The 19,645-nt window shown below is 35.5% G+C and overlaps 1 protein-coding gene across 2 annotated transcripts; it reads left to right on the top strand.

The window, feature by feature from the left end:
* Positions 1–4,826: 4,826 nt before the first annotated feature.
* Positions 4,827–18,739, top strand: LOC762430 (neuronal calcium sensor 1-like). Of its 2 annotated transcripts, XM_030997613.1 has the most exons (9): positions 4,827–4,924; positions 7,437–8,106; positions 10,970–11,047; positions 11,909–11,933; positions 13,168–13,216; positions 14,030–14,119; positions 15,684–15,762; positions 16,988–17,154; positions 18,131–18,739. In XM_030997613.1, the coding sequence occupies exons 2-9, from the start codon at positions 8,049–8,051 to the stop codon at positions 18,227–18,229; spliced, it is 645 nt and encodes a 214-aa protein (XP_030853473.1). In that variant the 5' UTR covers positions 4,827–4,924; positions 7,437–8,048; the 3' UTR covers positions 18,230–18,739. The 2 variants fall into 2 exon arrangements, with proteins under 2 accessions (XP_030853473.1, XP_030853474.1); XM_030997614.1 differs by lacking the exons at positions 4,827–4,924; positions 7,437–8,106 and adding an exon at positions 9,940–10,205 and having other exon boundaries at positions 18,131–18,242.
* The last annotated feature ends 906 nt before the right edge of the window (positions 18,740–19,645 follow it).

The raw sequence follows: 19,645 nt of genomic DNA, 5'->3' as shown, positions 1-19,645 counted from the left end.
TAAATATGAAGACAATTTCTCATTAATGTATACAACTTGGAACTCATCACTGACATTAAAGGTAATGCAAAGTTTTAGGAAATTTTGAAAAATTGGATGGATTTGCAATGTTGATATACTTGGATGCCCCTGTGGATGTATTATAAGCACTAGAAAATTTAGCCCCTAAAACTATTCTGCTTTCGAGAAATTGAATAATCAAAAATTTACCGGTGCTCCCGGTACATTTTGAATTTTTCAATTAGCACCTAAGGGCCATTCCATGGTGACTGCGACCATGAAAATCTCAGAATATGCGGCAGTTCTGATATATAATTTCCAAACGGGCATGGCAAATTGGTCGATTGTAGTCAAGAAACATTGTTTTAAAGCGAAAGTAATATCAATCTAGAGAGGGCGCTATACAACATAAAGAGTTTATTATTCACAATTTCATCACTTTAGACTCGATTTCAAATGCGACAACGATCATCGAATATTGTAAAATCGCATTATGCTTCCAATATCTTCATTTGAACCAAATTCATGACCCCGTACCAAAACTTTGTATTACCTTTAAAGTTTGCTTAATGATAAGCATGACATGACCTACATCTGCTTAATCAAAACAAACTAAATGGCTGAACCGAAATATACTGACCTAGTTCATTTTACATCTTTGTTGTGTGAATAACAGCGGTGTACTTGACTTAATAATTACAATTGGCAAACTTTTTTCTCGGTTCTGACCTTGAATTGGAAAATGGTGGATCCGTGAAAACGGTAGTATTTCACCAGATATATTCACAGTTAACATAATGGATTTGCAATTATTTATATGAAGACAATTATTTTATATAACTTGGAACTCGTCAATGACAAAAAAGTTTGTTTAATGATAAGCACATGACCTAAATTTTCTTGATCAAAACAAACCAAATGGCTGAACCTATATTATACCGACGTAGTCCCTTTTACGTTCCTGGTGTGTGAATAACAGCGGTGAATAAGACTTGACTTATTAATTACGATTGGCAAACTTTTGTTTTTCTCGGTTCTGAACTTGAAATGGAAAATGGTGTAGGCCTATCCGTAAAAACAGTGTTATTTCACCAGGTATATCATCACCCCTTGTAAGAGTTGTTCTGAAAAACTCTTGAATCTCAAATATTCTTATTTCTTCACGGCACTATAACAATTTTTGGTATTCTGAATACGCAAATGATCTCCTTCGCCGCTCGTTGTCCAACTCGCCCCCTCCCCCTTGTCGACATTCTCTGAAAGGGGTAGCAGCCGGAGCGAGAAGTAGGGAGGTAGAGGAAGAGAAGAAGAGAGAGAGAGAGAGAGAGAGAGAGGGCGGAGAGGGCGGAAAGGGCGGAGAGAGAGAGAGAGAGAGATTATGAGTGAGTGCTTGATGCATGTGGGCCCTGGCGAGAAAGGAGCTAGGGGGAGAAAAGTTATAAAAGAGATAAAACAGAAGTATGCGACAGCAATCATACATACCTTTTTGCCGCCTTTTTGCAGCTAGGCTATAGAGGAAGACTTTTACGGAATCAAAACTCCACTGGATATACGCTAGTGTCGAGTCGAGAGTATTATCGTGCACAATACTCATACCGAAGTATAATCTAAAAGCAATATGTAAATGTTTTGGGTTTTTAATCACTAATGCAGAAGATTCAGCTGGACATGTCTGTATAGAGCAAAGTCCAGAGTTTGAACCTTGATAAAGGAATTTGTTTACTTGGCCGACTTTTTAATTAAGCGCAGCAGCCGTAGCGATCTAACTCGCTATTTGAATTTCGCTCTTTTTATTATAGGAGAGCGCAGCAGCCGTAGCGATCTAACTCGCTATTACATATTTCGCTACTCAGGGACGGATCCAGTGCACGTGCCCCCCCCCCCCCCCCCCCCTTTCAGCGGCTGGCTGAGTCGTTGCAAAATTTTCGGCCCGATTTAAAAATGTTAAACCCCCCTTGAAAAAATCCTGCGTACGCTACTGATTTCACCCCCCCCCCCCCCCCCGGTAAGAAATTCCTGGATCCGCCACTGCTACTATAGTAAGAGTTTGTCGCAACAAATTTCTTCTCTTATAAGAGCACAAAATCGCTATGTTTGCGAGAGAGTAAAGTCCCGGTTTTTACCGGGGGGGGGGGGGTCAATTTGGCCCTTCCCCCCTAAGATCCCCCCGAAAATTTGCATGCATGTCAAGTGCTAGTACTCTAACATTAATACGAAATGATTTAAATGTTATAACATCTACTCAAGAGTGTTTTGCAATTGAAATCACAGTGTCTCGTGGAAAAAAAACATTGTAATATTGGTTATATATAGGCCACCGAGCTCATGTTGACTATAGTCTTTACCCGATTATTATCTTGGAAAAAATGAGGTTCTTAGAGACATCATAATGACGTTGTAATAACGTCGTCCTTACGACAAAAAAATATCTTGGAAAATTTAGTCTTTAAAAGAGGTCATAATTACGACAAAAATTATATTGGAAAAAATAGTCTTTTAAAGACGTTGTATTGACAACAATAATCTTGGAATAAATAGTCTTTAAAAGAGGTCATAATGACGTCGTAATGACGTCGTCAACATTACAACAATTATATTGGAAAAAATAGTCTTTTAAAGACGTCGTTATGACGTCGTCGATACGATAAAAATTATCTTGGACAAATTAGTCTTTAAATAATGTCGTTATGACGTCCTCGATACGACAAAAATTATCTTGGAAAAAATAGTCTTTTAAAGACGTCATAATGACGACGTTAACACGTCGTCAATACGACAACAGTACATTGGAAAAAACAGTCTTTTAAAGAGGTCATAATGACGTCGTGAATACGACCAAAATTAGCTTGGATAAAATAGTCTTTAAAAGAGGTCATAATGACGTCGTAATGACGTCGTCAATACGACAAAATAGTCTTTAAAAGACGTCAAAATGACGTCTTTATGACGTCGTTAAGACGACAAAAATTATCTTGGAAAAAATAGTCTTTTAAGGACGTCATACTGTCGTCGTCGATAAGACAAAATATATCTTTAAAAAATAAGTCTTTTAAAGACGTCGAAATGATGTCTTTATGACGTCGTTAATACGACAACAATTATCTTGATAAAATTTGTCTTTTAAAGACGTCATTATGACGTCGTTTTGACCGTCGTCAATAAGACAAAAATCATATTGGAAAAAATTAGTCTTTTAAAGACGTCATAATGACGTCGTAATTTTGTCGTCCATACGACGTACGACGTGTTTACCACTTTACGACCAATGTATGACGTCTTTAAGACGTCAGTCTGCTATCAGGGTTATTAATACCTATTTTGATGATATTTTACAATGTTTAACTAAAGAGAATTAGCATCTATATATAATGGGTGACTTCAATTTAGACCTCCTGAAGTAATCTAATGATTCAAGGATTAATACTTTTTTGAACAACTTATATGCTAATGGTTTAACTCCTATGATCAACAAACCAACCAGACTTACAAAAACTACTGCATCACTTGACAATATTTTGTATTAATTCTTATACTTCAAATGTAAATGCTGGCAACATATACTATGATGTATCAGACCACTTGCCAGTTTTTGTAATACTAATTTATGCTCAAACATGTTATGAGTATGATAAGGGAAAGAAAATAAGACAAATCAATGATAACACAACGAAGTCATTTTTCTGCAAGTTATCTTCTGAAGAATGGACAGATGATTATAAAAGTAAAGATCCCAATGTTGCCTATGAATTTTTTTCTCCAACTTTCAAAGGCATTATAATAAATCTTTCATTTTTGTTAGGAGTAATAAGAAAAATAAAAACAAAAAGTTATGGGTATCATTAAACTTGTTAACAAAAATAAGATTGAAGAACAAACTTTATAAAAGGTTTTGTTGTAATCCTACATATGAAAATGAAGACAAATATATAGAAGATTAGAAACAAAGTGTCTTCTGAATTGAGAAAGGCAAACAAAAAAAGTATTTTTATCAAAGGTTTAATGATTGTAGAACTGACCTCAAGAAAACATGGCCATTGATTAATAATATATTTAAAAAACGAAAACCCATCTTACCACAATACTTTATACACGAAGGAAGAACACTAAAAGATCCGCAATTGATATCCAGTGTTTTTTTTAACGATTATTTTAACAATATTGGACCAAAACTAGCTTCTTCCATTGATGCAACTACTTGTAAAGATTTGAATTTCTCCTGTTTTATGATATCTCCGATAAACTTAAAAGGAAAGTTTATTTCTGAAATCTATTAATGAAGATGAAATTTTGAAAATAGTGTACTCTTTTAAAAATGGAAAGTCGTGTGGATGGGACGATATTAGTCCAGATATTGTCAAGTATGTCAGATATGTTATTACAAAACCTTTAGCTTATGTTTTTAATCTCTCTCTTCAAATGGCAATAGTACCCTCACAACTAAAAGTTTCAAAAATATAAAGAGTATCCTCCTCTTTTTCTTCTTCTCCTTCTTCTTTTTATTCTTGTACTTACCATCATTTCTATCATCAGTTTAATGTTGTTATTATTATTATTATCTTTAATAAGTAATTCTTTTAATTTTCTTATCTGTCTGTAAATATTACTATTTTAACTTATTAATTTTATTAAAATGTCTGTAAGGGACCCCACTGGAAATAAGCTCTCGAGCTTTCGTGGGTTATCCTGTTCAAGCTGACTTATATTTGATCTGTTATTATTGTATATTGTTGTATGTTGGAAGCTTGTCGAATAAAAATCAATCAATCAATCAATCGTATTTGTTGGCTAAATGACTCATTTTAAAGGACACATCATGCGCCCTCTACGGCCAAGTGTGGCTCAGCTGAACAAAAGAAAGCTCTAGATTTTAGTAGTCGACTGAAATTGAAGAGCTAAACATTGCTGTATTTGAGCGAATTTTAGGGTAAGAAATACCAATTCGAAAATTTCCCATAGAATTTTTGTGATGTGTGATTTTACTATAAAAAAAAAGCGTTGATTTACATTTCTAACCTGGTTTTGTAAGCCTGAATAAGCACTAGATCTATATACGTCACAGGCATTGCGGTCTGCTGGAGTCTGCTACCGTGACCGAGTTTTCGGCAGGGTCCAGGCCGACCGTGTAGGGCCGGGGTTGTGTCGTGTCGTGCAAGGAGGCCGGTGCAGTGGCCTTCGACATAACATGTATTTATCGCGAGCTTAGCTTGGTTAATAACAGCTGGGTTGAGAGTTTTCTACATTGATGATTTATTAATTATGTTATTGATATCATCAAGCCTTACTTACTAACTTAGACCTAGTATGAATTTGCATCTTGTGAAATAAGCCACAGGCACTGGATCCGGATCCAACTCAAACAAAGTAAGGATCGTCTTCATAAACGAGGATCGTCGATCTTTGTAAAAATGCGGACCGATGCGTCCTAAAAAATAAGGATCGTCTGCATTTTTCGCCGACGTTTCATATTTTTTATTGGCGCATTAGCGATGCAAAAAAACGGATTAGGCGATGATTTTCTTGATGCATTTTACATTGACTTTGCACGTACAGAGACCTTCACTGTCACATTATTATGAGCAATAAATCCTTGGGAAGATGGACAACCCATAATTAAAAGTAGACGGTGAACTATGTCTATGGTTATTTTTCCCTGGGGAATCCATTTTTGGCATCGCCAGTGGGCGGTTGGGTAACCCGATACCCGCAGCTCAGAGCGGCGATGAAAAAAAGGGTCTGCGAAAATGCAGACGATTCTCATTCTTGAGGATGCATTTTGTCTGCGATTATGAGGACGATCCTCATACTCAGACCAGCGCCCCTACTGTCTTCAGTCTCTGATAGGGTCTATAGGCACGTCTTCATCATCTCGAGATTGCCAAATATCTTGAGATTGTCAAATAGCCCGCTATTTGGGAAAAAATCCCAAAGTAACAAATAGCGTCTGCACTATCTCGAGATTCGACCTCGAAACTTTAAACTCGACTTTGAGAAATTAGCTCGAGATATTTTGCTCAGCGTTAGCGTGTATTGTGAATCTTCAGTCTAGTGAAGACGCACAGGACAAATAGCTGGATATTTTGCAAACTATCCCAAGATATCTTGGGATGACAATCCTGACCAAATATCCTTCTAATTGCTACTTCGGTCTGATGAAGACGCAAATTACATGTTGCTGGATATTTTGCGATCGGGATAGTTCAAATAGCTGGATATTTGGCAATCTCGAGATAGTGAAGACAGGCCTTATGTGATATCGATGGTTGGTCTGTTCTGCTGAGATTGCAACTGGCTCCTCTCTATGGGGAAAGACGGCAAATGTCAGTTTTATTAAAGAATGACCCAAACCAGGCAGTTATTTCTGTCTAGCCACTGGGTCTGCCACTAGACTACCACTGCATGGTCATCTTAAACAGTCACAGTGAACACAACATGCAACAAACACTTACAAAATCTATCTACCGTATACTAGATTAGTCCTTTTTTTCTTATCTGCTCCTTCAATACTGAAGAGTCTTGCAATATAAACTAATATGCAGAGCCTCCCTCACATTTTTGGCATCAGATTTGCACGCAGTAAACCACTACATATTGCAAAGTGGATGAGCACTACCGAAGCTGAGTGATGGCGATTTTCCTACCTTCCTCATGTTAAAAAGGTGTGATTTACATTTGTAAAATGCTGACCTCTTACAAGAGTTCGCTATGTTTGTTCCAGCTGAAATGCAAAGACTACAATAATAGCGATTTAATTCAGCATACAAAGGCACATACAGGGAGTTTGCTGATTTAAGCCAAACTCCCTGTTCCTGGCATTTTTACATTAATCTCCATTATCATAAATTAAGTATCGAATTGGCAACGCAAAAAACAGATTTTTACTTATATGAAGTGTATCTCAGCATTTCAGCCTGAACCATCATTGCGAACTCTCATAAGAGGTCAAATAACAAAAAAATGTAAATCACACCTTTACTACAAATACCATTTATCCAACCAAATTAACAGCTTGTTAATAAGTGAAGATCAATAACAAATGCTTAGTATGTCTAGCACGACCTACATTGAATAGTGGTATGTGGTCACATAATTTTGACTAGTTACGAGATGGAAGGAAGAGTAGCAACAACAACAGAGAAAGATGTTTTATGATGATACTGAATTCAATTAAAGACAAAGTTGAAAGGTATTTTATACCCTACTGTATCTGATTCCAACATCCTCTCCTAATTCTTTTGTTCTCTCCTTAGCATCACTGTAAAAAAACCTGAAGTTACTGCTTCGTTCTTGAGACAAAGTTTTCAATGAGTAACAACAACGACAACAGAGAAATATGTTTCATAATGATACTGAATTCAATTCAAAACAAAGTTGAAATGTATTTTATATCCTATTGTATCTGATTCCAACATCCTCTACTTCTTTTCCTCTCTCCTTAGCATCACTGTAAAAAACCTGAAGTTACTGCTTTGTTCTTGAGACAAACTCTTCAATGGACGCCACCATGGGTAGTAGAGATCAACCGGAGAAGTTCAGTCATGCTCTTCTGCACCTGCTGGACCAACTACCGGGCTTCGGTGATATCTTTGACGAGGAGAGCTTCTACTGGACCTTCATAGTGTTTGTCCTTTCTACGTTCCTCCTGGCGTACTATCTCTCGCGTAACATCACCATCAAGTCCGTCGACTAGTCATCAAGTCCGTGGACTAGTCGTCGTGTCCGTTGAATAGTCGTCGTCATGGACAGCCTCTCGGGCAAGCAAGGTTGGAAGAAAAACTTTGACAGTTAACACGTCATGAAGGGGATTCATCATTATTCATAACTGTTGTGCAATAAAAGAACTACAAATTGTGTTTTGTAAACGAACAGATCATTAGAAACTGAATACTGAAAATGCTGGCTGAACCTGCAAAGGATTGAATGGGCAGTGGCACTTTTTTATTATCATCATAGAACTACCATTTGGAGATGCTCTTCTGTAGCTGTGATACTGGTACTATACATGCAGGTCTGATCTGCATTTCTACTGACAATTTTGATTGATAATTTAGATGGGCAATCGAAAAAGGCAATATCACAGTACTTCTGCTGACAACAAGTGGGCGAGAGGTAAGATTTTTGTCCTGTTTTTCAAGCATAAATACAATTTAGATGTAGAATGTAAATCAATTGAGAAATGTAAAAGCACTTTAATATGTCTATTAGTAGGGTATTCGGAGAACTGCATCCTTATTTAATTTTCATTTTTTGCCAACCCAGGCATGGCATCTCAAAGTGGGAAAGTACTGTGTATCCAATGGAAAAGGCACTACATAAATCGCTACTCTTATTATTTTCATTAAATTTTGGGCAAAATATTTGAAGTTACTGGTAAGTATTTGTGAGACGTAGGGGATGTAATTTTATATGAAATCTTGAAGTTGTAAGGCTATCGAGAGTTTAATTTAATTTGTTGTGTTTGTATTTGTATTTGTTTGTATCAATTGATGTTTCAGCCTCGGCCAGTTGCTCAAAACCGTCATATCATTAAGTCTGTGGACATCTCATGATAGAAACGCTTATTAATTCTATAACACACGTTTCAATGGGATGTCCAAGAAGTTAGACTTACGACAGTTTCGAGAAACGGCCCCCTGGTTTCTGGATAGACTGGCATTTCAAGAGTCAAAAGAAATAATTGACCTCAATGGAAGTACATGTATATATTGCCATTGTAATGAAAGATCAAATTGCTATTGTAATGAAAGTACATTTATTTATATTTATAAAATCATACCCAAGGCCATGTTTCAGAAAGAATCATTTTGTCTCAGCAGTCCAGTCTCCATTCCTAGCTCTCACTGCTGATCTTTGATTGACTTTGGATCATTTACATACATACTCTCCACTCTGGGGGGTGTTTCACAAAGATCCTAAGATGTACATGTAACTCTAAGTTGGACTTAACAATTATGGAAAGCCGTTGGCATCTTTGAAAATATTTTGTAAAAAAGTTATTTTAAAAGGCATAAAATGTTGATTCAAATCATTCATATTTTCTATTATCTAGGAGATTTCATGTTCTTGATGTTGGATTTATGAAAAGTCTAAAATACTTTTTTGAAATTTTGCTTTTGATTATATTTCATTTTAAGGCTACAGATGGCTCTCCATAATGTTGAAGTCCAACTTAGAGTTAAGTTTGACTTAGGATCTTTGTGAAACACCCCCCTTGTCTTATAAACATATTTTTTTTGCTCTTGATACTCTTTATGTATTATTTGGTAAGAGATTAGGAAGAAGAGAAAACAAGAAAACAAGAAAAAGAAAGAACTTTTTTGTTTTGGAGAAAATATGATTCAAATAATTGATTTAAATAATTATCACAAGGGAGTCCAGAACATACTGTAATGTACATTGTACATGTAGACATCCTAATATAATATGGTTCTGATGTTTGTTTTGTTTTAGTCCACAAATTGTGTTGCTTTCCTTCCAGACAGACACAATTACTTTGTATATTACCCTTCCCTTAATCAAAAAAAGTTAAACTGAGTCTGGATTGTAAACTATTCCTTTTTAAAACCTCATTATCTTAAGAAAGATAGAGAAAGATGAAGAGAAGTAATAGTTTTAATTGTACATGTGCGTCTTCACACTCCAGACTCGCTTCTGCCAATCTTCATCAGAAACATTCATTCTGTAGAACTGTGATCCAGGTTATTTAATGTCTGTACTCAGAGGAGTCATGAATTTACAAACAAACACACATCACTCATGAATAATTCATGTATGCAAATGAGGACTTACCCCCTTCCTCCTACATGTATCTTGGATACAGAAAGCTGAGGTAGTGAAGCATGAAGCCAACCTCACTGTCTTCTGTACTCTGAACCCACATACTTGAGAAGATCCATTCGCTTCACAGAGCCGTCTTGAGCAACCATTGTCTGCTATCTCATCCTTAAAGCAAACCAATTGATCGGAAGACAATTGAGTATCTTGCTGCTACTGCTCTACTGCGGAACCCTATTGTGTCATTTCTATATTGTCCACAAGGTTTTAACCCTGCTGTAGTGCAGCACATATAACAGTTGCTTGTACTTTGCAGAACATATTGGCATTATCTTGAAGTTGTCTTGCAGCTGTATTGCTCCGATTTGTTGTGAAGCAAAGATACCTCAACGTTTCAGTGGTCTTATTATGTGAGGAAGGCATTTGCACATTTGGTGAGATAAAATAACTATAAAATGTTTTGTTATTTGTTTAGCTTCTTGATCTTGATAGTATCGTTATCTTCTGGAATTGTCTCCGGGGAGTTGTTTTGTTAGATGATTCTGAGCCGTTGTGTGTGTTTTCTCAAGAGTTAATGAGGTGGCAATTTTAGTGTCATCACATGATGTAGTTGCACGCTTTGAAGTGTCACGCCGCTTGAGATATCTCTACCGTATATTCATTTTGGTGCGTGTTGCATAACGATTCAATATTCAACATTCAACATTTTTCAAATAAAGATTAAAGTACTTTAAGCCTGTGATTGCATCATAATATCAATTTGTATCTTAAGATATTTGAGGAGATTATTGGAATATGTTGCAAGAAAATTAAAGATAATTTTGTCTCAGTGTGTTTACCAAATTATACAGCATGAAACAGGGTTTGAATGCTGCCATTACTTGCGAATTTATCTATTGCCTTTATAATTATACTTCTCTTTAATAATTTGTTCAAAGCTTGGTTAGCTTTATTGGGATTTGAAGTTTGAACTGAAATCATTCATATCAAATATATTTATATAGTAATAGTATAGTTCTATCTTCATGTCCAGTACATTGTAATACTGTAGTTTGGCTTTAATTAGCATACCATGTTCTTTTACCATACATGTACGTGCATATACACAAGTACATTGTATTACAACATACAACATACATCATTGTTTGAATGTTTGTTTTTTACTGTTTTTTATTTCTTTCTTTCTTTCTTCTTGTAGCTGGACTCTTGACAATGGGAAAGCAGACCAGTAAACTAGCTAAGACCAATCTTGATAACTTGGCAGAAACCACACACTGTAAGTCATCTGCTTTCTTCTCCTTTTTCTTCTTTTTTCCCCTTCTTTTCCCTTCTTTTCCCTTCTTTTCCCTTCTTTTTCCTTTTTCCCCCTTTTCCCCCTTTCCCCCCCTTTTTTTTTTCTTCTTCGATTGATTTCTGCCTCTTTTGAAGATTGCTCACACTTCCAGTATTTTTTGCCATACAATTGTAGTTAGCCTCACATTAATTTAATTAATGCTTTTTTAAATGTTGTCATATATGTACATGTATGTATCTGCAAGTCAACTACTATTTGAAGTCAAATTCAATGCAAATTAACATTTCATTTTATAAGATGCACACTTTTGTACACAGTACTGGAAGTGGTTTAGGTTTTATAATCTGTTTTGTTGTTGTTGTGAAAAACAGTGAGTTTGGGAGGTACTGTTGAGTGTGTAAAAAAGAAAAAAAAATGTATCTTTCAGTTGAAGCTGCTTTCTAAATGATCATCGTTTACAATGCTTTAGATTTACTTACATCACATCGATTGTAACAATTATAAATGTTAAAGGGACTTGGTAACATTGTTCAGATGAGAGAAAATGGTGCTAAGGTAGTGACTTTAAAGCTAGATGTACAATTAAAGATAATCTGAAAGTTTGAGTGAAAACAGACCATTACGAATGATAAAAATTGAGAACAACTGATCTGATCGATTTCGTAATCCTCCAACTAGATATTATTATAATTTCATTAAGTTTTAGATGAATGTAAATCATCACAAAGCAATGAATTGGCTCTATACATAATATCAAACATTTAACTGTTGAAAGATGTTATTTCAGACTTGTTTGTATACAAAATCCTAAATCTGTATTTCCTTCTAACGTTTTTTCCACAGTCAGCGAGAAAGAGATTAGACAATGGTGAGTAGAATTTAAAATCATTCAACGAACAACATGAACAAAAATAAAAGATAGAATTACCGGTATCTAACCTTTTATTTTATCCAAAGCTTTTTTCCTGTAAAATCGTTAAATAGCATCAGTTGTTTATGAAATTCTTAAATGAGGAATGAGGAAGGTACCAATGTACATATTAACAATGGAAATATACTAGATGTTATGTCATCGGCTTCTACAGCATTTTATAAGTATAATTTCTTTCCTTGGAAGAAAATGAAAATATTTTATGAACAAAATAAATGTAGGGTGTTGTGATTTACTTACGTGTATGTGTACAAATATTACCAATTTGAGATTTTTTAGTACAGTGTATAATAACTATATATCTCCTTCCTGACCAATAGTAAACTACTGGGTTCCTAACTATCCTGAAAGTTAGGGAAAAACTGGAAATTTTGTTTTAAAAATTCCAGACATGGAAACAGAATTTGAAAAAATATTCAGTTTAATTTGTCCGAAAAAGAAAGGAGTCAGCCTCTTATATTTGTTTTTCTTGTGTCCACAAAGCGTATATTGTTAAAGGTAATACAAAGTTTTGGTATGGGGTCATGAATTTCGTTCAAATGAAAATTTTGGAAGCATATGCGATCCTACAATATTCAGTGATCGTTGTCGCGGTTGAAATCGAGTCTAAATTTATAAAATTGTAAATAATAATCTATTCATGTTGTATAGCTCCCTCTCAAGGTCAACATATTAATTAAGCAATAAAACAATGTTTCTTGACTAAAATCGACCGATTTGCTATGCCCGTTTGAAACATATCTCAACTACATATTCTGAGATTTCCATGGTCGCAGCTACCATTGTACGGCTGTAGGCGCTATTTAAAATTTACCGGGAGCACCGGTAAATGTTTATATTCAATTTTTCTTGAAAACAGAAGTGTTTTAGGGGCTCAATTTTCTAGTGCTTATAATACACCCACAGGGGCATCCAAATAATTCAAAGTTGTAAAGAATCACTATCCACCAATTTTTCAAAATTTCCCAAAACTTTGTATTACCTTTAAGGTGGCTTGTTATTATGTTTATTTAGTAATCTTTATGCATGATCCCTATGAATTTCGTTTAAATCTCTGGAGTTTGGGTTTTGTTTTTGTTTTGCACCCATGTTTCCTGGTCGCCTGTAAAGTGTCAAGCCCTATGGCAGTGATATCTCACCTTTAAACTCTTGTATCTTTTTTGTATTACAGGCATGAAGGGTTTACAAGAGATTGTCCAAATGGAACCCTGAATAGACAAGTAAGTAGAAAAAAAGAAATCAAATTTGTAGAGTGTATTCCATCATCTGAATGCTGTAGACCACATTACAGGCAAGAAGCTTGCCCAAGACTTGCTTTGTAGTATATATGTTATGTCTTTAACCAGTATTCTGACTTCTGATACATGTGATCTGGTGTCAACTATATATTGTAGCTCATATTAACAAGTCTCTTGTTTGAGAAAGAAGCATGCATCACATTTATTAATACAATTGTTAGATACAGTATATATAATGCCAATATTAGCTCTTCTGATTTTTCTTCATCAACATACATTTTGTTCATGTACATTTCTATAGTGGCTGTATTGTATCCTAACCTCCATCCCCTTTAATATTAAATGATCAGGTTTTCATCCTTCCATTCACTTGCTTCTTGTATAGTTTACATTTCACTTTTAAGTAATTATGTGTTTCAGACCATTTGGTTTGTAATATATTCACTTTTCAATTATTTGTTTGTTTATTAAAAATATTTATACAGGATAACAATAAACAATATCAGCCAAAGCTGTTTTTCACATTGGTCCTGTATACATGGTTAAACAGAAAATAACAGTGAAATAAGCGAAACTGAACTATATCAGAGGGATATTGAATAATATAACATTATATGAAATAACAAGCAACTAGAGACATGGATATTAATAATTTATAGATTTACCCATTGTCAGCATTATTTTGTTGTCTTTTCATTTGTACGATGACAAATTTGAAAGAAAATTGAATTTACTTCTGAATCCTGTAATAATGAAGTTGTATATATATATGTACACTCTTTTATTTTCTTCTAGGAATTCCTGGAAATTTACAAGCAGTTTTTTCCGTTTGGAGATGCCACCAAGTTTGCTTCATATGTGTTTGATGTCTTCGACGAGAATGGGGTAAGTCGATGTCGGTGTCTCATGGAGGAATACATTGTACCTTCTATTGGCTTACACTTGTACATTTAAAGGGGGTGGGTCATCAGTTTCTATGTGCAGATGTACTGATTTACTGACACAAGCTGCCATTCCATTCGAAGACGCGATTGAGCAAGTGCGCAGCTGCAGAAAATGCCCTAATGAATATTCACGCCATACAGCCAGTGGGGGGCTAACAAATTGCAGTGAGAACAGCGTGAATTTTGATATCCCGGGACAGGCATTTAGTACGAGACTAAAGCGTGTGTTAAAAGCAAAAAAAGTTAGTCCGGGGTTAAGGATAGTACGGGGCTAAGCAAAATACAGGGCTAAGCAAAACAAGTGTGAAAAGAGTATGTGTCTTAAAATGGTATCCTTATTTGTGAACTATAGAAATATGTATACTCTTATTTTGATACTTAGGCATCAATCTAAACATTTGGATTTTCGTTTCACTGCTCATGATGGTAGTTTTATAGGATTCAATCAAATGTTGAAAGATTATTTTCTTTAGAAGAAAAAAAATGCAGAATTTTTATTTTTATTTTTCTTCAGCATTTCTATGATTTGATAGATAATGTCATTTTCGGAGGGCAGTGTTCTAAGGTTTTGGGTCTACAAACAGTCAAACAGAAGAATCCTGAAAGTATATTGACATAGAAAAAAAAGCTAGAGGTTGGAAACCAGCTCCTGTGAATCCCTTAATTAACCGCACAAACAGAACACTTCAGAGACACACAATCAACAACAAAAGAGTAATTGAAAACTCCAAAGAGTTCAAGATAATAAACCTGCGCTGCTATGGACAACCAATCTGGTTGCTAGGCGACTATGGTCTTTGTGAAGACCATACCCTGGTTACAGTAGATTTGCTGTCTGAAGAGTGTAGACATTTATCTTCTCAAGTGATTGTTATTATTGAGCGCTGTTACAATCACAGCCCAGACAAGTGTCTCACAAGGCTGTCTTACATGTATGTCGCCTTATTAAACAGTTAAGTGTCTCTTGAACTTTTATGGGGGTGTGTGTATCATGGATATACAGTGCATGTAAAAGTTAGGTGTGGTTTTTATGAAATGAGAAAACTTTGATTCATAATACTAGATTTTAAGTTGACCTCTCTAGTGTCACTTTGAAAAGGTTGATTGTGGGAGGGGGGGGGGGGGGTGTCATGGGTGTAGGTTTGTTCTTTTTATGAAATGAGAAAACTGTACTTAACGCTAGATTTTAAGTTCGTCTATGTAGTGTCACCATGAAGAAGGGAGTTTCAGGGGCATTCTGTCATTTATATTACAAAAATAAGTACACAAGTAACCAAAACAAAGGTATTATTTCGTTAGAGGTTCTTCACCTGACCTGAATATAAAGCTGTTTTTCGGTAAAATGTGTTACATTGTCCATGAAAATTTACAAGGTGTTTATTTTTTTGAAAGTGAAATATTCTATGTGCTTCTATCCCATTAATTATCATTTGTTGTGACTTCATGAGCTTTATAAGAATGTAAAAGAGACACATTTATTTTGATTGTTTTTTTTGTTTAACCAGGACGAGGAGATTGAATTTGAGGAGTTCATCCAAGCTCTATCTGTTACATCAAGAGGAAACATTGATGAAAAACTAAATTGTAAGTTCATATTCAAACATGCTGCTCTATTCTAAGTATTCATGTACAATGTCAATTACATTTTAATTTCCAGCCTATCAAAAGGGGTGAAGCCCTTATCCCTGTTTGCCTGTATTAAAAATTAATTTTATTCAACGATGCTTGTAAGTAAATTGTACCTACTGTACTAATTCCCTTCTCAATTGAAAAAAATAATTTTGTTAGATTTGTTTGGACATGAAGTTGAACAAATGACCAGATACTTGTAAATGTAAAATAGATACAATATTGTGTGTGTCTTTGTGTGCATTATTATTTTTTCTTTCCTTCTCTTCAAAGTACACTAAATGCTTTTTCAGATACGATGCGGTATCACGGTCACAGGAAAAAAAAGAAGTTTTTTAACTTGTGAATGAATGGCAACTGCGTGCAACAAAGGCCCTACGCATACTCACTTTATTAGCTCTGTGTTTAAGATGCAAAAATGTGAAGCATGTTATAAACACATTAATATGTTATCATTAAAAAAGGAAAAAGAAGCAGTTTACCCCTTCATATCTGAACGAGGAAAGCAAAATGTTTATGGCCACCTGACATGGTATGATTTATCTTGGAGTGTGCGGCAAGTCCTTGTTTTACTCTTAGTGCTACAGTTTACCCTTTCGCAACAATTATTCCACATTCTGTGGTTTGGCTCAATTACTTTCGATTCAGAGCCCTACAAAATATACCAGATGCCGAACACGAGTAGAAAGGGCAAAAATTTATGCACATTGCATCCATTTTGGTTTCATGATTATATTGCATTTGTTGCAAGGAATTAAAAAAAAAGGATCATATGTTTTTAAATCCTTAAATTGGCAACAGGTTAAGGGGATTTAAATCATTGTTCTTCAATCAAAACAATTTTATTTTTCAAATATTTCGACAACATTCTCGCTTGTGTATATTGTTTTCACAGATACTGCATTATATTCTATCATTCTAGCGATGAAAGAAAAATATAATTGTTGCCAATTTGAAGAACAACATGTGATCAATTTAGCCCTGAAAATAAATCCTGTCCTGAAAGGGTTAAACTTACCGATTGTGATTTATAAATATTTCCACAACATTGTCGCCTATGTATATTGTTTTCAAAGACATTCCATTATATTCTATCATTCTAGTGATGAAAGAAAAATATTATTGTTGCCAATTTGAAAAACTATATAGAACTGATTGTGTTTTGTCTTTTACGGTTTAGGGGCATTTCGTCTGTATGACCTCGATGGAGATGGCACGATCACCAGACGAGAGATGCTGAGCATCGTGGAGGCTATCTATCAGATGGTGGGCAACATGGTGCAGCTTCCGGAGGATGAGAACACACCGGAGAAGAGAGTCGACAAGATATTTGCTCTCATGGACAAGGTACAGTCAAACCTGCTTTAGTGACCACCTGTCTACAAAGACCACCCGTCTACAAAGACCACATTTTTTGTTCCCCCTGAAAATGGTTTCTCATTGAAACATGTACTAAAGGAACCTGTACATAATGACCACCTGCCAATAAAGACCACTTTTCATGTCTCCCTTGGGTGGTCTTTATAGACAGGTTTCACTGTATGTCATTATAAACAGAATGATACACGTAGACGCGATGGCTCAGTGGTAGAGCAGTGGTCTCGTAACCGGGAAGTCCCAGGCTCGAAACCGGTCGATACGCTAATGCTCTTTGGCAAGGCATTAATCCTCATTACCAAGTCCCTCGGAGAGGACTTAAAGCCGTTGGTCCCCTGGTTTACAAGCATACAAATGCTTTCTTAGCAGTCAGGTAAAACAAACCATCAAACCAAACTAAAACCAAATTGTAATTAATAGAGATGTCATGTTCTAGAGGATATGTTACTTCAGTGTGGATCATAAGGTTCGCAGTTCGAGTCCCAGCTATGGCATTGAGGTCCTTTGGCAAGACATTTATCTACATTTGCCACTCTTCACCCGGCTGATAGGAAGTTATTCCTCTTCCGAGCTTGCAACTTAGAACTAATTGTAGGGTGCACATGTTTTAAAGTATAAATCTGATACTGGGTATTTGGATGTTCAGCAGTAATGTGCGTGTGCACTTAAGTTGCACAGGGCCAGTTGGTTGTGTATTCACCATTCACAATGCCTGGAGCTCCTGGTATTATGCATGGTAAATCATACATGACCATCTGGCCCTGTGCAGCTAAGTTGGACACGACCATTGCTGCGGAACGTCCTTAAGATATGTCCAGATTAACTAAGCTGTTGTCACATTACACTGAGCTGCCTTATAAGCAATTCAGAGGGCTCCATTAAACACCTATCTGAGGGACGTATGTAATGTTTTCTCTTTCATTCTCTCCCTACTTTGCATTTCCAGAATCGAGACAATCAGATATCCAAAGAAGAGTTTCTGGATGGCTCCAGGAAGGATCCGTCCATCGTCCAAGCTCTATCGCTCTACGATGGACTGGTGTGAGCAAATCCAGAACCTTACCATCATTTCATCACAAGAGGGTATCCCGTACAGCGTACTTTTAAACATTCCTTGTTGCTCATCAAGTTCAGCAGAATCATCAGGTGCTATCGTTATATTTCCAAAGCATACCGTTAATAGAAAGGGTTGTGGGAATCATTTTCCAGAATTCATTATAAGTGGTGCATGGAATTTACATTCTTTGATCGCCAAGGGGGATACTTCTGTAAACAGAAATATCGTTTTTTACATGTGCTTTCTCCTGTGCATTCAAAGTTTGCACAATCAAAGAAGTGCTACATACTTCATGTTAACAGTTTTAGGCAGAAAGGGCATACAAAACAATATTTCATCATGTGTCTTATCTATTCAGTTTTGATTACTGAAGGAATTACAATATCACTGTTATTAATTTGGTTGGTGAACGGTCTGGTCTGTTGCATAAATGTTTCTGTACTTGTAAGCATTGTAAATCACATTGAGAGGTCTTACAATCCCAAAATGAATCAAAAATGGGAAGAACGCTTTCTATTTATTACAGTCAGACCTGCTTTAGTGACCACCTGTGTACAACAAGCACATTTATTTGTTTCCCTTGAAAATGGTTTCTCATTGAAACATGTACTAAAGGAACCTGTCTACAAAAACCAAATGTCTACAACAAGCACAATTTTTTGTTTCCCTTGGGCGGTCACTGTAGACAGGTTTGACTTTAGTAATATACAGTACTCAAAAGAGGGTGAAAACTCTGGAATGTGTTATTCTTTAAAAAATGAAAATCATCAGTGCATCCATCCACACTCTTTTGCCACGTATGCAAAGAAATTCCCTGAGCTCAGTTAGGCCATGTAGCTCATATGGAAGAGTCCATAAGATAAAAGCCAGTAGACAATATGCCTATTTCTTGTAGGAAAAAGGAAATTTGTTTTTTCCTTCAGTTCAGTTCAGTTCAGTTCAGTCTTTATTTCATTGTCAATAAAAACAATACTACATAAAATATATACACAACAGAGTATTACCAATAGAAATCAATGCAGAACAATTAGAACAACATTAAATTATGAGATTTATTTCAGAAAGTGAAAATGCATTAAAAACAACATGTCAGTGCTCATCAAATATTTAGAAAGTTGTCAAAGAATAATATTATCAAACCAATTGATTTGATAGATTTGATATGTATTGCTAGATTGTAGTTTTAGATGTGTAAAAGAACATTGAAAGTGCCAACTAGACTAATAACCAGTTTATAGCCGTTTTATATTTAAATCATATAAACTCTTCTGTCTTTGATTTGAAGAAAACAAATTCTGCAGGGTAAAACAAGAACCTTTTATTAATTTTTAGTAACATGTATAGATAGTATAGATACATTAAAGTTTGGCTGCAAACATCACAAATTAGCACACCCCATCTAGC

The sequence above is a fragment of the Strongylocentrotus purpuratus genome, unplaced genomic scaffold, assembly GCF_000002235.5.
Source record: "Strongylocentrotus purpuratus isolate Spur 01 unplaced genomic scaffold, Spur_5.0 spur5_scaffold_4, whole genome shotgun sequence".
In the NCBI taxonomy this organism is placed as follows: Eukaryota; Metazoa; Echinodermata; class Echinoidea; order Camarodonta; family Strongylocentrotidae; genus Strongylocentrotus; species Strongylocentrotus purpuratus.
This window is presented reverse-complemented; position numbering and strand designations above follow the sequence as displayed.